Raw genomic sequence first — 15056 nt, forward strand, 5'->3', positions numbered from 1 at the left:
TTCTGAAATGCTGTTGCACACGGTTCTGTGGAAAAATGCTACAGTGGGTCAAACATGGGGAATACGTTACTTACCTTGGGATATCTTTAGAAGCACATAGACAGTTAACAACTGATACTGTCAGATGACAGTACGGTTTATCTGGGGTAAATATGTGAGAAAAAAATGCTTTTTCTTTTAATCAAATCAATGAATCCATTGGAATTGTAGTAAGAATTTTACTACTCATAGAGAAAACATAATAAGGTTTAGAGTAAATCACAGCTGTCAAAGACTAATTTATTAGCGTGCTGTGAAAGGCTGCTCTGTTTTTATACACATCAGCAGAATTAATGAGGGCTGTAAAGTTAATCAAAGCAGAAGACCACCCCGATGCTTTCCTGCAGCACAGCAGAGGTCTTTGCTCTCTGACACTCAATCTGAGAGGCCTGGATACAAATAATGTACTTCAAGCATCAGATAATAATGAGCTGTTACCATTGGTGGATGTGGACAGCTCAAAATATGAAATATATATAGTTGGACCTTCAGCCTTCACACACTGTAGAGAGGAAACGACCATATGCTGAGTAAAGCTGTGCAGGTCTGGGAATTTGTGTGTGTCCAGAATAAAATAAAATAAAACACACACTATTATGCATTATTTATCTTTTTTGTGTGAAGGGCTGTTGGATCTGGGTTTAGGGGGAATAAAGTTTAGGGCCAAAGGTCCAAAGGGACAATTTCTTTCAAAGACTGATTCAGGTTCAGTTTGCCTGTTGAAACTTTCTTCCAGCAGATATCTCCAGAGAAAAACAGATCAATCCAAGAAAATGGCCCAGCCTGGATATAAAGGAGTGGAAACAGTTTCTTACACTGAAGTCAACTTTACAGGCAGTCTGGGGTTATATGGTTTGTGGTACTACAGGGAGATGGAACACCAGACACATTTGGATTGACATAAATTAAACAAGTTAATCCCCTTCTATAGCTTTACAGTGTTAATGGGGAAACATATGAGGGTTCACGGGACAAGGAGGTGGACTGAACTGCTGCAAATATTTCACTTCCTTTTGGAGGTTACGGGATTCATAGGAGAGGAGGTTGTATGGTGCAAAGGGATTGCCAGGTGTCTGAAAATACACGCCACACTGAAGGTGACTCTATGTTGTGCACACAAAAATGTGGTGCAAACATAGGGACAAACCTTGGTTCTCCTGGCATCCAGCAGCTGCAGAGCATGGGCAGAATGAACAGAAAAAACAAATGTATGGTAAAAAACAGAGCGTCAGAGCATGATGCAACAGAGACGGATGATCAACACAAACCAGCCAGGGTTTCAAATGAGAGCCACTCATCAGTGTCTGTCCAGCTGCATGTTTATCAATCCTCAGCCCTCAGTCAGTACATCCCATTCACAATAGACCTTTTTCACAGCAGACATTCTGGCTTTTCATAGCAGGAAAAGCACAGGCGGGATCAATCATTTTAATAATGATCGCTTTCCATTCAGGTGAGCTTGTTGCAGGGTCTTGGTGTTTTTGCATGCTGGCTCACTGGCATGCCTTACTTAGACACTTGATGGAACTGAGCCATTATTAACGACTTTTGTTTCACTGGTGCTTTTCCTCTATGACAAGTCAAAATGTCCGCTGGGAAAAAAGTCGATATAGCTACAGACAAAATATGACTTTATCAAGATGACCTTTCTGGAGAGAGATGAGGAAAAGGTTTGACATGGCTGTAAGATTGCTCCAATCGATCACCGTGGTTTTGTAATAACTAACCTCGTATTATCATTACAATTAAAAATAAAATTAGTAGTGTAATGCTAATCAGATAATGATGAGGTGAGGTATTAGTTGTTGTTGTAGTGTTGTAAAATTAATTTATTGTTGAGCTGAAAACATTAGTCGATGAACTGATTACTAGTTCAACAGAAAATTAACCGACAACTATAACTGAATAATCATTTAAGTAATTTTTCAAGCAGGAATGTCAATATCATCTAGTTCCAGCTTCTCAAATGTGATTATTAGTTGCTTTCCTTTGTCTTATGTGATAGTAAACTGAATATCTTTTGGTTTTGGACTGTTGGTCTGATGTGTGGCTTTGGAAAATTGTGATGACCTTTTTTCACTATTTTCTGACATTTACAGACCGAACAGTTAATCAATAAAATAACTGGCAGCATAATGTAAATAGTCATCAGTTGCAGCTCTGATCTATTGACGCTATTAACACACTGAGATAAAAAAAAAAGCAGTGTATTAATTCTGAAAAATAATTAAAAGAAAAGTAAAAAAAAAGCAAAAAGCAAAATCTGTTTTTCATCCCTCTAACACTCCGCGCCTCACTTCCACAGTGCACAAGCTGTGATACTGTCATGTGAAGCATGTGATCTTCCAACCAAGAGAGGGCAGTGTTTGTGTTAGCAGAAGGACCTGATGAATTTTCAGCTGACTGCAGGACCGCTGACATCTTCAACAGTTTTTGTCACACTCCCTTATGTGAGTCAGTGGCATTTGGTCCATCAACAGAAACCACTTAGTACATCTCAAATTCATACTGTATGAGCTTAATTTGCATTCATTAGCATGCACATGCTATCACTTACTCGCATTTCTATAAATACAGACAGACAGGATCTGTACACTGTCCAAACCTTAAAACTAGAACATTTTATTGACATCACAAGGGTTTTCCTCATATGTGTGGAATAATCCTTTCATAAATAATTATTTATCAGCTCCTGTGTATATAAAATACTTTATAATATGTCTTCTCAACCATTATTTAACACATGCGATATTGCTGTGGTCAGTTTAACCAATCAAAATGAGAAATGGCTGGTTTCCTCCATGAATTATGAGCATGTCGAGAGTACTCCCTGAAAATATCAGTGCTGCTCCCCTGCTTGTTCCTGACACTGCTCCCTCTCTCTTTCTCATCAGTGCTCTGTCTCTTTGCCCTGATCAATAACCTGCTGTCTTGGAACTAAACTGCAGGAGGCACTCCAGTGATTCCATTTGCATAATTGCACTGTGGGTTAAAGTGTCTATATGGCCAGTCTTCCTGTATCTCCCCCGTCATCCACAGCAAAATTGTACCAGTTCCTGTGAGTCAGTCATGACTCAGCATATACTGGAGCTGTGGTCACCAAACCTATCAGGAAGGCTTCTCTTCCGCTGCATATCCTGAAAATGAGCTTCCAGGGGTTTCATGAGTCAAGCAGAGATGTTGAGCTACAGTGCTTCCCCCTCTTACTGACACCTGGGGCAGCCAGGAGTAACTGGCTGTCAAAAATCCTTTTGTGCAGAAACACAAAATTCTTCTGAGAGCTACAATAGACAAGGAGCAGGATTCTGCCATCCTCCCCATCTCCTCAAAACCTCACAATGCCAAAAGCTCAGTCTGCTTACATGCAAGTTAATTACAAATCCAGCAGCACACTGCAGGTTTGATTTTTCACAAGATTAAGAGTCTGCAGGCATGGTAGCAGCTGTGTGAGCCTTTGGTTCATGTTACGAAGTCAAACTTTCATGTTCACCCTCTTAGTTTAGAGTGTTGACATGTTGACATTTGCTCATTAGCAGTAAACACATAGTACAGCTGATACTGATGGGAATTAGTTTTGCAGGTATTTGGTCATAAACCAAAACTGAAATTAATCTTTTGACCTAAAGGTGGCACTAGAGGAAAATTAAAGAATGATCAAATAAGATATTTGACTAAAAATCAAAAATGTCCACCTCATTGTGGCGGGAGAGTCAAGAGATTGACTTTTCCCCTTAAGGGACGGTGAACGAATGGTCTAAATTTCATAGCAATTCATCCAATAGCTGTTAAGATATTTCAGTCTGGACCAACGTGCTGGAAAAGCCAACTGACCGACATACCTACTGCCACTCCACTAGCACTGCTAAAAATGCATTTTGCAATGAGACATGAAAACTGTTGAGGCTACTCTGCCCACAGATTGATACTGAAAGCTGGTGACATTCAGTTCTTTTATCAGGTGGCACAGGCACAAGCAGCTACATGTGTGGTATATTGTATATGTGTATGTGTGTTAGAAAGAGTGGGTGTTTGTATCTGACAGATGGACAGCTCCAAAGCGCTGAGTCAGAGAGGCCTATTGCTCACTATATTCTTAATCTCTGTGTTGTATGTCGTGATGGCAGACAATATACAATTACACCCACAGCCATGCCAGCAAACGTGGCATTTATCCATCTCCACTGAGCTAAAAGAGAAAGGTGGAAAGTGATGTGAATGCAGAAAACTGAGAGTCAGGACAGCAAGCAGGGAAAAAGTAAGTAATATTATACTGAATACTGAATTATATTTTCCTTACAGTACTTCTCACCATTCACCAAGTGTGTAGTAGGTCATTTTCTAATATCTTTCATTTATTTTTCTGTTTATTATCTGAAGACCTGGGCAGATGTTAAGAGCTAGGCTCCCTTTCATTTACTCAGTATCAAAGTGTCAAAGTGAATGGTGATATCACACACACACACACACACACACACACACACACACACACACACACACACACACACACACACACACACACACACTTTTCATTTCAGCATTTATAGCACTAAGATGGCATTCTCTGAGCATCAGCCTCCTAACATGTTCACAAAAATGACTTTATATAAAGATGTATATCTTTATACACCATCTATGATTCAGTGACAAAGCTAACACGATGATGGTATGTTTACCATGTTCACCATCTCAGTTTAGTGAGTAAAATACTCAGCGATCCACAGCTGCTGTGTAATGATGAGGTGAAGCTGTATCATTTCACAGTGATTTTGCACAAAACCAAACAGTCTATCTACCAGTGCCAATCAATAACCCATTCAAATAAATTGAAATCGCAAAACCATTGCCACGCAGGTGTTGATTCAAAACAGTGTTCGGGGTAAACACCCCTTGATCCAAGTAATGTTTGATCCTATTCGAGCATGTGTCAGCATGTCGCTGCTTCCTACAGCTGAGACAGTGGAGGGTCCCTCAGCGCTCCATACCAAGAGGAGAAGAGGAACAACATGGACAATGATCCTTAACAAGCTGTTACATAAACTGCTGTATTTTTGTGGAGTTCAATACAAAACAACTCAAATAAGTTTGCAGTAATAAACCCAATCTTCTTCTCAGAGCGCTTTTCCTTTTTCTTTCACTCTATGTATGACTCCCTCATCCCTGCATATTATCCTAAGATATATGCGTTTGGTCCATAAAAAATCTCACTCTTACACCTTAAAATATCATGATTTTAGATTAGACTATGTCAAATGAAGTAATCTCTATTTCTATGTGATGTTTCAGTGTATTGTGTTCACATATGTTTCCAGAGAGTTCCTAAAGTAAAAGCAGTGGAAATTACAGGAATTCACCTTCTTGTCCAACGATGAAGAATTCATCTTCACCGTTGGATTCTTACTTTACTTGTTAAGATGGACATGTCTGCTCTGTTGGCACTGCTCTGATCTAATCTAAAACTATGCAGCTCTGGAGGAAAAAGACACCAGTGGACTGTAACATGTCTTATCCATTTTGCTTTGTTCTTCCACCCTCCACTCCCACCTTAATCTTACCAGCCTTGCTCTCTGTAAATCTCTCTCTGCTTCTCTGCATTTCATCTCATTTTGCTGAGATGAGATGAGGACACAGAGACTCCTCATTTCATCACCTTCCTGTCCTCTGGATGGAGCAGCAGCCATCTTACGTGCTCAGATAAGGTGGGCGGTTGCCACGGAAAGGATCCATGTGCTCTTTGACTAGCTCACATGATACTTCCTGTGTCCACATGAGCTCACCGTGTCATCATGACATCGCTCTAAACATCAATACCTTTTCTCATCTTGTTTGCCTCCGACTGAACACAGCAAAACGCCTGTATATGAAGCACATGTGCAAACAAATGATTGTGACAATACCTCTCCAACAGACAACACAGCCAGGTGGTGATGACTAAACCTCTATACACACATTAGCAGCTGGCATAACTACTACTACTACTAAGGGGGAGAAACCTCTAATCCAAAATGCAAACATGTCATCCACACATAGTACACACCACAGACTGTACGGTACACTAGTGCTCACAAGCATGCATGCTTATTCACATGTGTGATCCAAATACTGTATGCCCAACCCCCCTGCGCTTTGGTGAGACACAACAGTCCCACCATGTTCACATGTTCACACTTTGACTGCGCAGTGACATGTAACAAACAAAAAAAACATGTCATGTCTGAGACACAGACAAGGCAGTGTGAGATCAGAAGCTCAGCCTCCATTTTGGGGATTGTGTTGATGAAGGCTGACTGGGTGGCTGAACAGCAGTGGTCATGACTCAGTCAGATATGGTACGCTCTAGCTCACACACTTGCCTCTAGCAGCTCATGTCCAGCTTCAGCACGACAAAAAATTCTGCTGAATTCAAGTCAAACGGTTCTGCTTTAAAATAGCCTGAGCTAGTTGCAGAGTACATTAAAAATGCACCACACAAAACAGTCCTGGGCTAATCATTACCTTTAGTCATGACCATCGACTATCTTGATTGAAGCTCTGCAGGCAATGGTTGGTATTTCACTCACAGTGGAGTGTGTGCTTTACAAAACAGACTCTAATGCCTGAATCGCTTTATTATTTTCCTAAGATGTGGTCAAAATATATCTATATATACATATATTCCCGGATTTTATTTTTCACAAGATAAATAATGCATGGCATTTGCTCAAGCTAATAGAGGCCTGAGGTACCTGATGCAATTGTAAAGGGTGCTACAAGACAGAGTTAATGACTGGCCTGAAATTACTCCATTATTAATGAGGCAATTTGCTCCTCAGTCAGCCCGATGGGTGTGACCAAACCATCCCACCGTAAGTGTACACTTACGTAAGAACGCATCACAGCCCCAGAAATCAAGACAGAAAAGACCAATTATAGTAACAAGGCACATCTGCCTTTTATTAGCTGACATACTTCATTAATGAACCCTACCAAGAGGGATATATATATATCATTCAGTGCAGAGTCAGAGCGAACACTGATGGACAAGGCTGAGGATAAAAAAAAAAAAGAGTCTTTTCTTTGTATCGAGCACAAAGGCATAAAAGCCCACAGCTTTCATATTCTGCCGGACACATTCAGCTCCTACAGTGTATGAAGCCAAGCTAAAAATATATTGTACAAGAGGATTCATGCTGAGTATTTAATCGCACTGAACATAAGAAATAAGTGAAATGATGAATGGCTCGGGTTCTGTCAGTGGCAGTGCTGGTTTAGCTTGAATAGGCACATTCTTTTCCACAACATTGTCCTTGCACATTTTCATGAATCATAAAGATATAAAGGAATCAAAGTACCTCTGGCTCCCCTCTAGGGATCGCCAGCAGGTAAAACCATCCGATTGTGAGGCAGAGAGCTCGACATCCTTCCCAGCGTTGCGCTGCTTCAGGGACGAGCTGGAAAACTGCAGCCTCTTTGAGCTCAAGTGAAAACCTATTTGTTTTGGAAGGGAACGTCCACATCCAAGCAGACGCGCACAGACAGACCGGTCTCATTTAAGGGTCACACTAATGGTATCCTGCTATGACCTTGAAGAGGTGGAGTTAACAGCGTGCGCCGCTTTGAGTAATGAGTGGCCTACTGGCTACTCCGTGTCTGACAGCATCACTCACTTCCTCAGACAGAAACGTAGACAGACTGGCGCAAAAGACCACAACCAGCTGGTAAAATTCAGCCTTTATGTTGCTTGAGGCGTTGTGTAATTTGCTGCATCATGCCACAGCCTGTCTCAAAAAGAAAAAAAAGAAAAAGGAAAAAAAAGCACTGTATAGCTTCATCTAGCCAGTTAAGCAATACGTTGACCTATCCCACGATCTATCTCAGTGTGTCGTGCACTTTTGCTTGCAGTGGAAATATCAAACTAAAGGAAGGGTTTTATATGCAAACGTTTTGTTTGCACTATGAGTCAGCTAACTATTAGCTGTTATATACTGGATATCCCAAAGAAGATGAAATTTGTTTCTCAATTTGAAGAGGAAAATGTAATCCAGCAACTGAGGTTAAACATGAATATCATCAAAATTAGGCGAACACAAACAGCATCGTTCCATGTTGAACCCAAGTGCAACGAGTGATGTTTGTGTTTTTACGTCTACATTATTGCAATTAATGGTATCACATTTTTAGCTTACTGTTAGAAGAATACGTGTGGGGCATATAGTATATAGTGGGGTGTATATCTGCAAATTGTATTTTTTTTTCTGCGTTCTGTCAGGACAAACAAAACAAAAAAGAAGCACTGAACTGTATTTGAAAATAGTGAAGGCCAGATGAACAGAGGTGGACAGATAGAAATGATAGAAAGTCCGACTAAGTAAAGGAGAGACTGTGGAAAGGGAGAGAGACAGAGAGAGAGAGTGAGACAAACATTAAGTGTTTAAGTGTCCTTGACATTTGTCTCTGGGCCTTGTGCCTACTGTTGTCAGTTACTGATTTAACTGGGCCATGACTACATCCCCCATAATGAGGCAAGCAATCTCACTCTCTGTGGACAATCTGATAACGACAATCTGATAAAATAAACTAAAATAAAGTGTCACTGTGGCAAAACTCTACACAGAAGCTACAATTCACCTGTTGGCAGTGTCATCATCAAGAGTAGACAAAGGCTTCACACAGGGCTCAAGGCTCTGTATATTAGCACAGATTTCAAAAACTAGATTATAGAAAACAAGATTAAAGAGTTTTGTATTTCCTGTGGCTCAAGTGGTCTCTCTGACATTGATTCTGTACTGGAGTACTAGGCGAGGAGAGTGTGTGTTAAATATTTATGTACACAAAGAACTCTTTCCAGAAAGGTTTCCACAAGTACTGAAAAACATGACTGACTGCAGTAATTCTCTGATTTCTTGGACTGGGGGTGACATTGGTCTATTGCAGAGAAAAGAATGGTGAAAGCAGAGACACAGATCAAAAGAGACAATACTTGAAAAAATAGAGAGACAACATACTAGCAGCAACTGATATTTACTGCAGTATTGAGTGAATTACCTCAAAGTGCTGGTCTCACCTGGTTCTCCTCATGAGTGACTCTCATTTGCTCTTTAAGGATTGATGTGCGTGCAGCCTCTTCTTTCCTCATTATTCTCTCCTTCTTCAGCTCAGGACTCCAGAAGCTCTTGATGCTGTTGGTGGAAGAGCCCAACTTACTGTCCTTCAGGTCAAGCTCCCTGCGCAGCATCTCATTCTCCCTCTGCATCTCCCTGAGCTGGGCCTGCATCTCCAGCAGCTCCCCCCCACTGCCCCGCACTGCCTGCCTCAGCAGGGCGGAGGGCACCCCCTGGTGGTGGTGGGGGTGCAGCATGGAGAGGGAGCCCAGGTCACTGTAAGACAGAAGGTCAGCATGGGGCAGCCCCACTGAAGCAATGTTGGGGCTGCTGCCCATGGCTGTGACGCGGCCCCCGTACATGGCCCGGCTGGTGGCGCGACCCAGAGTCATAGTACCTTTGGGGTAGGTGGCAGTGGAGCCCACGCCCTCGTGGTCACTCAGGTACATGGGCCCTGAAGTAGCATAGGCAGCGTTGAGGGACTGGATGTTCTCCATGGAGAGCGTCTTGCCCCCCGCACCACCCCCGCCCCCGCTGTTGGCCCTCCGATGGCCCAGTCTGGGGGACCTTGGCAGGCGCGGGGACCGTGCGGGGCTGCTCTCTATATGGCCTACAGCTCTGGCACTGCCGTACATGTCCTGTGAATCGGCGGTGTAGCCACCAGAGGGTCCTTAACAGGGGCACGCTGAAATGAGACTGCTCTGACTCTCTGAACCACACATGGGTGACTTATTTCATGCCTTAGTAGGTGCAGCACATCAAAGTCCGATCTGAGGAAACAGGAGAAGAGCATCTGTTAGGTGAATAACAACCTTTTGTATGTATCAGATGAAAGGCTCAGTAAAAAATGTACAAAACTTTTTCGAAAAGTACATTCCCCTCAGAAACTGAACTTAGGAAAACAAATAGATTTGGACTGTAAGATAGACAGTAGATGAAAAATAAACAGTTCTGTTAGCTTTAAGACTGTATTAGTCAACATCAGCAGTAAACTGCCACATTTTATGTGGCTATACTATTTCAAATGGCCTACAGGAATTTCTCATGATCCTGGATTTCCCACTGGCCAACATTTATCTAAATCCCATTACTTCTACTGATACAGTCAGGAGAGACAGAGCAGCGCTACATCCACACGGTATATCAGCTAAATAACAGACTAATTAAAACACAGGATACAGTGCAGAGTATGTCTTATGACACATTTGTCTGTTCTGAACAGTGATGGCCAACTGCCTCATATAAGAGTGAATAGCAAAATCCACGGTCTACTAACAAAACATATTAGATGTTAAATAAATTGGTATTTTTCTAATGAATTATCTGCAAAAACATACAGGCTTTGATTTAATCATTCAAATGCCATTGCCGTTTTTTTATAACAAGCACAGATTCTGTGCATCAAGTAATGATGTATAGACCCATTTAGCAGTTTATGTGCGTGTGGTATTAACTCTTGGTTGCCTGGTTGATCAGCTCTTCTTATATTTCCTGTGGAGAGAACTTTAGAAGTGGGTTTGTTAAATAGTCAGCTCATCGCATATCACATACGTACAGAAGGCCAACAGTGTATGCTGTTACGGTATAAAAGCAGCAGAGTACATCAACAAAGGGCACTATGTTGAACCAAGCAATACAATCAACACAATAACTGTAACTCAAAGCAATAAAAATCAGTTATGAAAGACAGCTAACATTATCAGGCCCATGGCATTTGACATAAAGTCATCCTCTGTAGCATTGTATTGTCTCATAAACATATAAAACTTACAAATTAAAATAGACAAGAGACTTGCAGTGATTAAAAACCACTGATGTTTTGCAATTCACAGTATGACTGTGCAGAGAATTGGGTTGAGCACCTTTTTGCTGGTCTGATAGTACTAATGTTATTGTTGGGACACATGGGGGAAAATACCTTACAAATTATATTTTGCACAGTCCTAAAAAAGGCAATTAGCTAAATAAGATAATTATAACAAGCATACCAGACTGTGGGACTAAAACCTAATCAGCCTTTCTGGCCACAATTTTAATTAAAATTGTAAAAAATGCTAAAATTGTGCAGATCCTTCTGGCTAACAAGGAGAAAATTATATTGGAGGCTTAATTTTTAATATGTAATAATGGGTCTGCCATTTCATGCCATCTCCGGTCTCAATATATCTCAAGATACATCACAGGCTATGATTTATTAAAGCTTAAGATGGCAGGTAATGACAGTGCCATTATTACAATGGACGATATTTTTATGTAAAACAGAGAAAGCTGAGAACAGCAACACACGTTGAAGACAAAGACAGTGACTCAGGCTGTTTAAGTCGCAGGCTGCATGGAGATGAATAATATTGGAGAAAAAAAAAACTCTTCAATCAAAGTGAACTATGGTACTTTCTCTCCTCTGGTGACTCTTGCTCAGACCCAGTTGCCATGGTGACTATGCCTGGACTAACACTGATAAAGCACCTCAGTCATCTGACATAACAGTAACAGAAGTTTTCAAAAGGTGTGGAAAAAAACTGACCAAAATGTAGGTGGGCTGTGTTGCAGGAGAGCCAGGAGACATGTCGGTCTGTAGGATGCATGGGTGCTTTCTTTCTCACAATCTCACGTTTTTAACTTCAAGTAAATTCTTTTGTTTTAATTTGAGTGACAGATGAAATGCTCATTCATGGCACGGAGAACCATGTGTCTCCTCAGTAAAATTTTGGGCTACAGGATCCCTCAGCTGCACTCACTGAGGCATCATCTCTGAGGAAACTCAAATCACTGCAGGAGATCTCACAGGACACTGTCATATCTGCTATATTAAGTAACAGGTGCCTAGAAATGGTATGGGACTGTACAGATATAAAATGGCAGAAAAAATCAAACAGAATCTGTTTAAAGACTTGCACAGAGCATGTCTTAAGATTTTGAATTCATATTGTAACCTATAAACAGTGTAAAACCTTTTTTTTAGTTCCTCTGAGAGACACAAGCAAATTAAATTCAAATTTTAAATATGCAGACATATGCAACACCAAATACTGCTGCGCTTATCTCCAGCGGTCAGCTTGCTACAGCAGGTTTGTGAAGTCTGGCTGCTAAATGGTTTAGGAGTAGAAAACAGTAATAGCAGTGCAGTGGAAACAGGACAAACAAAGCAACTGTTAGTGCTGTTGATTCAACTCAGTGGTCATTTTTGAATCCGTACTGCAAAAGCAAAATGTCCTCTGAAGCTTCTTTCAGTCAGTGTTTGTTAAGATCTACTTGTAATGACTTTTCCTCTTTCATTATGTTTGTCTGTTTGGCATATGTTGTCCTCATTTTTTAGACTTTGTCCATGTCACCACTGATTCACCAGTGATCCAGGCAGTGACTCTCGAGCTCCTTTGTACATCGTCCTCGCGTTATCTTTCGCTGTCCAGCCCCCTATTGAAGCTGACACATTCTATCAAGTGGTATTCAAATTCAACTATGATTCACTTATGTAGCTGCCTTTGTTATTGTAAACTACAAAAAAAAAAAAAAAAAATGTAATGTGACGTGGGGGACAGTTTCAAAAATGATGCCAACTGTGCCATGCTAGTGGACCAGTGATCTGGGATGTGTGCCATGTGACCACAACATCCCAGCTGGGGATGTTTGCTGCATGTCGTCCCCCTCACTGCCCATGTTTGCTGCCAGTCTTCACTGTCAGTTAGTGTATCTAACAAAGGCACATATGCCAGGAATATAATAGACTACGACATTAATATAAAATAAAAAACCTGCAGCTCTGTCAACCTCAACAAAAATCAAATGTCTTTACTTAACTGCTACATGCTGCAGGGCATTTGTATTGTATGATGCTTCTGTTTTTCTGTCCATCCAGTGGCTACGCTCTCTAATCAGATGGGTCTGATCAGATTTTACAGATTGATTGCCTGGTGTCTTGGAGCACTGGGATGGAAATACTGAATCCATGTGGTTTGATCAAATAACTTAAAGAGCTCATTATCTATCTGTATTTTTTATGAATAATCTATTAAGCCTTTAGTCCATGAACATGCCAGAAAATGTGTTCAGTTTTTAATGATATAAAACAGAAAAAAGCAGCACATTCCCAAATGTTTGGTGTTTCTGTTTCTAAAATTGTTGTCAATTAATTTTCTTCAAGTAAATCAATTATTTGACTAATCATTTCAGCACTAGCACAGTCGACATCTAAGTCAAATATCAATTAAGTTGTCTACAAACCCCTGATAGAGACAATGATGTTCTACCCCAATGTTCTACGCCTATTTAATAACATTACTCTAATCATTTTATTCTTCTTCTAACCCCTCACATCTGCACTGGAGGATTTCACCACTGCATCAACCAGATCCACACAGTGCCAAGGCACATTGCTGAGGATGCCAGACAGAGGGAAGTGACCAAAGTGCAATAAGACAGTAGACTAGTCATATTATTGCAGGGACAGTGATAATATTGGGGTACCACAATGAAAGCCAGCTGGCAAGGCCAGTTGTAACCGTTCATTCCACTCTACAGTTAACTTTACAAAGGATACTAAAAGTAAAATCTGAGAGAAGGTGCATAAAATATTACTATTGCAGCTGTAGGCTGTTATGTGTAATTTTACAGATATAGTTTTTTTTTCATGCAGCTTCTTGTGAATACTGCCCATGCTGTTGCTGTCACTCATTTCTGACCTGTCAGTTGCTTAGGTACTAGTAAGTAATTACAGTTACCAGCACCCAAAAAACCTGTCAGCAAATGCCAATAGAGACCACAGAAGAAATTATCACTGGCAATTCAGAGAGCAGTGATGCGGAAACAGCAGAGAGGATACAGATGTTCTGAAAAAAAGATTTCACCACAGGCCATGCTGAGTTTATCAGAGGGGTCAGTGATACTGATTTCTATAAGGCAATCATGACATTTTGAAAGCCAGCATGCAGGCATTTTGTTTTCACTCTGATAAAACTGCACTGGATGTGGATACTAGTTTAAAGCAGGGATCTTTGGTTGTGAGAGCGCGCTTTTGAGGTCAGAGCGCATGTCTGGAGCGGACAAAGAAGGACATTCTTCTATAAATAGCCTTTACAATAGGTTGATAATAGAGAAATTTCATGTGAGAAGAAGCACCAACCGGTTCAGTGCGGTGCAGTGCCACTTTGGCAAGTGCATGCAACACATGCAGCCTCCTCATCACGTATTCTACTACAGAGCCACAACGCCCCCGTGCCTCACATTGACTTCACTGGTTGGTTGATTGGATGAGAAAATGTAAATGTGCTACTCTAAATGGCCCGGTTAACCCGACCAGCACATCCCAATGTTGAACGAAAACTGCTCGTTAGCAATGGCTTCTAATAGACTCGCTAAACACGTGAAACGTCCTCGACAGATGTTTATCCTAATTACACGTAGGCATCTGTTTTCAATTACATTTTTTCTCTTAAGGTCTTCTAACTGAGGTGCAGGCAGAATTACATTTGATGCAGCACAGGAAGGCACGACCGAGCAATTGACAGCTCATTGGGCCTACATTTCCGATGGCTCCAGCGTGGCGTGCGTCGAGCACCTGAACACACCAATGAAATATTAGTGTAACCCGCCGTGCTGAAAGCTTTATTTTGAAATACGCCGCTGCTCTATCGTCTGAACACGGCTTTAAAATGCAAATTGTCTGCTATCAAGTGATCACTGACTGGCTGTGTCTATGCAATCAACGGAAGGGTTTTTTTAAACGCACATAGCCTGTGCTTTTTCGGGCAAGTCGCTCACAAAACGCGCACAAAACGAGAGGACACTCCACGGATTTTAAGTGTCATTATCTCTCTAATGAAAAGCGGATGGACTGGGTGCAAAATAAAAGAGACAAATATACCTTTATCGATGTTAATTCCTCTCCTTCGCCGCTCTAGACGGCATCTTGTCGCCTCCATTCAACCTAGCAGCCTCTCTCAG

General features: G+C 41.2%; 1 protein-coding gene across 3 annotated transcripts in view; it reads right to left on the reverse strand.

Annotated features, from left to right (window-relative positions):
• The window catches only part of erc2 (ELKS/RAB6-interacting/CAST family member 2), a 37760-nt gene extending 22704 nt beyond the window's left edge, over positions 1-15056 (reverse strand). For all 3 annotated transcript variants that reach the window (XM_087176031.1, XM_087176030.1, XM_087176032.1), the window contains exons 1-2: positions 14977-15056; positions 9080-9886 (exon numbers count right to left, since the gene is read on the reverse strand). In XM_087176031.1, coding sequence (XP_087032157.1) covers positions 9080-9751 — 672 coding nt within the window. In that variant the 5' untranslated portion in view covers positions 9752-9886; positions 14977-15056. The remainder of the gene's footprint in view (positions 1-9079; positions 9887-14976) is intronic.

The sequence above is a fragment of the Seriola lalandi genome, unplaced genomic scaffold, assembly GCF_002814215.2.
Source record: "Seriola lalandi dorsalis isolate HSWRI2012SDOR001 ecotype SW California unplaced genomic scaffold, Sedor1 jcf7180002054522, whole genome shotgun sequence".
Classification (NCBI taxonomy): domain Eukaryota; kingdom Metazoa; phylum Chordata; class Actinopteri; order Carangiformes; family Carangidae; genus Seriola; species Seriola lalandi.